At 37.2% G+C, this 7,050-nt stretch overlaps 1 protein-coding gene across 1 annotated transcript; it reads right to left on the reverse strand.

The window, feature by feature from the left end:
• Window positions 1-278: 278 nt before the first annotated feature.
• LOC149012610 (putative glutathione S-transferase) lies at window positions 279-1,422 on the reverse strand. Its single transcript, XM_089158436.1, has 2 exons — window positions 929-1,422; window positions 279-821 (listed from the first exon to the last, which is right to left on the reverse strand). Exons 1-2 carry the CDS (start codon window positions 1,241-1,243, stop codon window positions 474-476), a joined length of 663 nt encoding a protein of 220 aa, XP_089014562.1. The 5' UTR covers window positions 1,244-1,422; the 3' UTR covers window positions 279-473.
• Between the last annotated feature and the right edge of the window lie 5,628 nt (window positions 1,423-7,050).

Consider the following 7,050-nt stretch of genomic DNA (forward strand, 5'->3'; position numbering starts at 1 on the left):
TGGAATAAGAATGAAGCTTTCAGGAAAGAAAAAAGGGACAATACTAAGAGTTTCCTCCATTGATTTTTCTTTTGCTTGAAAAAGGGACAGATACTAAGAGTTTTTTTTTTCTTTCTTTCCCTTTGTGATCTGTTTTTTTTTCTCATAGCGGAATAACAGTGACATACTGACATTTCTTTTCAACATGCTGAAGCTTCACTCTCGGTTGCCACCATTAGATCTAACAATTTACTTTGATCTTCAAACTTGACCCATTCTGTAAATTTTATCCCAACTGGTATTAAAATGAAATATTATTATAAACCATTCAATTATAAAATACAAGTACAACTATAAAGATCACAACACTCTCCTATATTCTAGTAAAACAAAATCAAAGGGAAGCACCCTTCATACATACTTCCTGCTACGAGTGGTGGCAGACTTTATTTATTAGTTTTTATTCTCCCATTCTCCTGTTCTTCCCCTCCAATCTATTGATCAATTCCATACATCTTCCTCATCTGCCCAAAGAAGTGGAAGACCTTGTGTTGGTCAGCTAGGGAGTTGGCCACACTCTCCTTCTCCTTGCACCTCTCAGCCCATGCAATAAGCTTTGGACACTCAGCTTCCATGCTCAAGTCCCCAAACTTTTCATAAGAGTAAAACCAAGTGTAGAAAGGAATAAGACACAAATCCACAAAACCAAACTTGTCTCCTCCGAAATAAGGCTTTTCTCCAAGCTCTCCTTCCAACACTTTCAAAGACTCAATCAGTTCCTTCTTGGCTGCTTCATTGTCTTCTCCTTTTGACATGCATGTCTTCCTTCCAGACTCAAATATCTGCAAGACCAATCATCTCAATCAAAAGGATACATGGATGGTATATACTGCAGATATGAAGATCTCTTAAATATCAAGTGGTAATCAGAGATATATATATATATTACCTTCTTGTCGATGAAATCAGCCCAAAACCTGGCTTGAGATCGGAGATAAGGATTAGAAGGCAGCAATGGACATGTTTCCTTCCAAACCTCATCAATATATTGAACAATGACGAGGGATTCACAGATGGGCTTGTCGTTATGAATCAAAACAGGAATTTTCTTGTGAATTGGGTTCATCTTCAGGAGCAGAGGAGACTTGTCTTGCAGGTTCTCTTCCTTGTACTCGTACTTGATTCCTTTCTCGGCCAAGGCGATTTTGATCCTCATCCCAAATGGGCTGAGCCAGAAACTCAGGAGAACAACCTCATCCGCCATTGGTATGATCTCTGGTACTTAGCTTCTTCTAGCAGATATCAATTCAGTGAAAGCCTTGATGCTTTAGATAGCTTATGCGATTTGATCTGATGAGAGATTACAAGTATTTATAGGCGTGCGGTTCTTCTGAAGTTTCAATTTCAGACATGGGTGTGGTGGATCATTCTTAGTCCATTATGGGTTGCTATCTTTGAATCGATGTGAAGGAAGGACACTGGAGGGATTGGGTCAAGGAAGTTGTCAATTGCGGTCAAGAATGGGTGATGAAATCCTTGATCATTTCGTGTGAATGCAACGAATGTGGTAACAGTTTTCCTTTTTGGTCAAGGTGCGTGACAGTTGAATTGTGTCAGCTTCATTAAATATTAAATAATGGGTTTAGACAAAATTATGGGCAGATATTTGAAGTCATTTTCTCCTCTGGAGTTAAAAAATAATAATAACAATACAAAATAAAAAAAGGTAATTTTTATATGGACCCTAAGGTTTGGTATATGTCATTTTTAGTCCAAAAAATTGAGACTTTGCATATGTCTCCCCAATGCTATAGAAAAACTCAATTTAAGGACAAATTATCGTTTCTATGACCAATTTAACTTTTTTTTTTTTTTTTTGACAAATTTCATTTGGACCCTTGAGGTTTGGTTTATGTCATTTTTAGTCTAAAAAAGCTAAGACTTTGGATTTGCCTCCCCTGTACTATAGAAAAGGTGAATTTAAGGATAAATTATCATTTTTATGACCAATTTATCCTTTTTTTATTATTTAATTTTTTTACATATACATCCTACCTGCTATGAAACTCATGACTCCCTTTAATCCAAAAATTATAGTATAGGCAGGTAGGATGTATGTAAAAAACTAAACCCTAATTTTGGATTAAAAGGGGAGTCACGAGTTTCATGACGCAGGTAGGATGTATATGTAAAAATTTTTAATTAAAAAAAAAAAGAAAAAGAAAAGAATAAGGGCAAATTGGTCATAAAAGTGATAATTTATTCTTAAATTCACATTTTCTATAGTATAGGGGAGGCAAATGCAAAGTCTTAGCTTTTTTGGACTAAAAATAACATAAATCAAACATTAGGGGTCCAAATGAAATTTGCCCCCCAAAAAAAAGAATAAAGGCAAATTGGTCATAGAAATGAGACTTTGTCCTTAAATTGACTTTTTCTATAGCACAAGGGAGGCATATGCAAAGTCTCAAATTTTTTGGACTAAAAAAATGACATATATCAAATCTCAGGGAGTCCATATGAAAATTATGAAAATATTTAAGAGTAATTACTATTGCCCTTTATATAGCTAATTATAACTTATCGCCAACAATTTTCAAGATTCGATTGTCCTCTATATACTTTCAATATTGCTCCTTTGTTGTTAAAAAGCATTTGTCAATTACTGATGCGTTTTTCAAAATATTCTAAATACTTTTTTACGGTGGTTAGAATTAATTTAATTTTTAATTATCATTATTTATTTTTTTACCTTTGATACATGTAGGTAAAATACTTAGCAGTCGTAATTTCTCCTGAATTGATTTTTTTTTTTTTTAGTACTGGTGCTTTTTTAATAACCGGGGGCAACCAAAAAAAAAAAGAAATGTCCCAATGAGTTGGCACGGGTTGATAGTCGGCCTACTAAGGAATCCAAATTTGGGCCTCTCCACCAAACTAGAGAAGGTATGGGTCGTTTTTTTCGGTGCTTTTTTAATACAAGAAATGTAATGCCGCCCGGGGGGGGGGAAAAAGGGCCCCCCCCAGGGGGGGGGGGGGGGGGTTTAGTAACCAACCCTACATTGCCAACATGTCTGATTTTAATGAAAGATAAAATGAACTTTATGAATTAAAACTTGATTTCAAAGAAGGTTCCGATATGAATCCTTGTAGATGCAAAAGATCCCCACTATGAGACTCACCCACCACAGCCAGATGTGGGAGGCGGGTCGAACCACCGGTTTATAAAACCGAGGTTGACAAACCAAAAAAAAAAAAAAAAAAGAAAGGATATAAATTAATTTTTTTTAAGATACAAAGGGGTTTTATTAAGCGGGGATGAGATATTAATATGCCTCAACAAGAATCGAATCCAAGACCTCTTCACCTAAGAATCACCTAAAACTTGTTTAAAATGAAACGGACAATAGTGATTTTATAAAATACAGGATTTAATATATATAATTTCATTATAATGTAAAGTGGCATCAGTAACTGTCTCACATATTTAATTTTCTTTTTTACAGATTTTATCATTAGGAAAATAAAGATACTAAATAGTCTCCATTGAAATAAGACTCAGATACCAAATACGAAAGTGAAATTTTTGGAGCTAATGTTTCTAATTTTCCGCCATTGTAGACGTGGATGATTTCTCTAAATAGTCCTGGCTTGACTTTTGAATCTCTAATTTGATACAAAAACGAATGTTGGAAAAGTAATCAAAGTAAAAAATTGGGGCTTGACGGGGAGGAAAATAAAAAAAGACCGAGTCAAGTAACGAGTAAATTACCTTATTTGAGAAGAAAATTGTTTTCCGGATGATCATTCTTGGGTTGAACACAAGAGTTGCATACGAAATTGACTGGACCAAATACAAAACCTTCGATTGTGATGGTCTCTGATACTGACGCTGCAGTCAAGGGTGCTCAAGAATCAGGACGAAAAGGCAAAAGGCCTGTTCTTCTAGAAGATTATGAATAGAACGGCAACTAGAGTCGATAAAACATTTCGGCGAAATTCGTCGAAAAGTTTTGCATATTTTGCCTAGTTCGGGAAGTACTGAACTGAAAGTTTCACTGAAAATCGAAATTAAATAATATCGCCGAAAAATCGTGAAATATTGTCGGAAAATTGTCGAATCGGTGAAAACTCGATAGTGAACATGGAAAATGTCGCTGTTCATGGTCAAAATCCTTCTATCACTGGCGAAATTCTTGCTTTGATGGAGAAGACTAAAGAAGAAGAAGAAGATGTGAAATATGCCCAAAACCCTTCCAATGTTCACTTGTTCTTTTCTCTTAGCGCCGGAATCACCGAAACCACTGCCTGAAATAGAAACTTTTGGTGGAACCACCGCCTATTTCTCCTCTTTTTATTTCTTTAAAATCTCAGTGAAGGGTGAAGATATGAAGCCGAAACCACCGCCTGAAACTTATCCGATTCCCACACGCAAAGTGGAAATATCTCTGACGCACACATTGAAAAATGAAAAGACCTCTGATACACCACTTTTTTAAAATGAAAAGAGGTTGCGTGAGATGGGAATGGATTGGGATTTTAAAGTTTAAAAAGTGGGACCCTGGGATTGTGTCATAGTAATAGGGTATTTATAAGGATGGGTTTGGGAATCGGGATTGGGGATTTAAATTAAATGAGGAGATCAGCGACAAGATCTTCGCCGGTTCGCTTCATCGGTTCGCCTAGTAGCGAACTGGCGATCTCGGGCGAGATTTCGTACCTTAACTAGAGTTAGTGCTGGGCGAATTATTTTATTTAAAATTTAAATTCCTATTTTCATTTCACGTTGTTTCTTATGCCAGATCTCAGATCTGTAATGGCCTTGGCCCACTATAAATGTACTGACAGCTTGAGTAGAGAAGGAAGAAATCACTCTCTTTGCATTAAATATCTCTCTTATCCCTATGGTTGTCTATTGTCTTCTTCTCCTTGTCTCTTCTTTCTGTTCCTCAAGTTCTTTTCTATAAAATAGTAACTGCAACATTTGGTCCGACCTATTGGATCCCGTCATGGCTAAAGGAATGCAAGCTTGACAAGCAGAAGAGATCCTTGGACAACTAAGCGTTGCATCAATAGATCATGCCGCTAAAATCGGTTCGCTACAAGATGCTATGGTGGAGCAGAAAAGTGCGATGTTAAAACAACGAACCATCCTAACATAAATAATGGCCAAACTTAACACCATGGATGGAAGAGTTGCACTTGCGACACCAATAGCCGATAGCAAGGGAATCCTAGGGACCCCTCCGGGGTCTGTAAGCTCAATTTCTTCCCATTCAATTCAAACTCGAGTTGCCATAGTGGATTTCCCTCAGATCGACGGCACCAATCCTACTGGGTGAATATTTCGAGCGGAGAAATTTTTTGAAGGTGCATACTGCTCTTGAAGATAAGCATCTGTCCGTAGCATCCATCCATATGGAAGGACTCGCTCTGTAGTGGTTCTAGTGGATTACCAAATCCAAACTGTTAACTACTTGGGCAGCATTTAGGAGAGCCTTGGAAATCCGATTTGGACCAACGGTGTATGATGATCCTCATGAATCCCTGTCAAAACTTATGCAAACGTCCACAGTGGAGCATTACCAGGCCCAGTTCAAAGCCCTAGCCAATCGAGTTGATGGGTTACCTACTGACTACCTGACTAGTTCCTTTATCTACAGGCTCAATATTGATATTACAAGTGAGGTGAAGTCATTTTGACCTGTGGATTTTATGGATGCAGTAATGCTAGCCAGAATTCAGGAGCAGAAGTTAAACTACTTGAAGAGAGGATCCACCAGGATCCCACGGATCCACACTCAACCTTCGGCCAATTCAATTACTTACCATTCCAAAACGCATTACTACAGGACTCTATAACCAGCTCCAGCATTTCGATCAAGAGGTTAACACCGATGGAAATGCAGCTGCGTAAGGAAAAGGGATTATGTTACAGTTGTGACGAGAAATTCATTCCTGGACATAGGTGCAAAACTAAACAGCTCTTTTTGTTGGAATGTGAAGACGAAGGGTATGCAGTGCCTGCTGATGTCGATGCACAAATTACAGGCGACCGACTCCCTGAAGAAGCAATCACTGAATATCATTCACTAACCGACCTCTCCTCCCCAACAACGATAAGGTTCATTGGAATGGTGGGTGGAAGAAACCGCTTAGATCCTGCTTGATGGTGGCAACACTCACAACTGCCTTCAAAACCATATGCTTCAACGCCTGAATTTTATTATTGAGGCGGTTATCAATGTGCACGTTATGGTCGGCGATGGGAATAGACTGATTTGTGAAGGGCTGGTACGTAACTTACTTATTACTATTCAAAATTACTCTATGAGGATTGATGCATATATTCTACCTCTGTGTGGGGCAGACCTGGTATTAGGGGTCCAGTGGATGGCTTCCTTAGGCTCAATAATATTTGAAAGACTTGTCCAATTTCAAAGGGGACCCAATATGATACAATTGCATGGGAATGGACCTAATGGGCCTGAATCCATTACATATCAAGACCTACGAAAGGTTAAGAATACTAGAATGCAATAGTTGAGGACATTGTTATCTTAGCCATAGAGTTAGTGACTTTATTAGCTTCCCTTAGTTAGAGCCAAACACGGCCACCATCAATATTATTTATAACAAATACATCCTTTACCTTTTTTTATTTGCTTAATTTATTTAGTAATAGAGATACAAAGTTGTAATACTGAGAGGTAATTCCAAACTAGTATCTTGATTTTGGATTTTTGACGAATCAAGCCAAACAAAAGAACAAGAAAGTAAACAACCCACGTTAACACTACAAGAGAAGGCCTAAGAATGACTAGGATTGAATCACAAATTGGTCCAAATCCAATTGAAAAACCAATAATCGATTCCAAAGTGCTTCTCAATCTTGAGTTGGAATCCATAATGAATCGACTTGAATAAATATTTTATGTTGTACACCATTGTACACAACAGTGCACATATATATTAATAAAAAGCTGAGAAAACAAAGGAATTAAAAGACTATTTTGAACTTTTTAAGTTTAAAATTATGATTTTAATCTCAGTCTTTTATTTAGTATGAAA

Source organism: Hakea prostrata, chromosome 6 (assembly GCF_041222555.1).
Source record: "Hakea prostrata isolate BN-2017 chromosome 6, UWA_Hpros_2, whole genome shotgun sequence".
NCBI classification, from domain to species: domain Eukaryota; kingdom Viridiplantae; phylum Streptophyta; class Magnoliopsida; order Proteales; family Proteaceae; genus Hakea; species Hakea prostrata.

What these genes read in the sequence shown, in the direction of transcription:
- LOC149012610 (XM_089158436.1), bottom strand. Translation starts at nt 1,243, where the DNA reads ATGGCGGATGAGGTTGTTCTCCTGAGTTTCTGGCTCAGCCCATTTGGG. An exon ending in CTGATTTCATCGACAAGAAG is followed by an intron (nt 822 to 928) that starts GTAATATATATA and finishes TTGGTCTTGCAG; the next exon opens with ATATTTGAGTCTGGAAGGAA.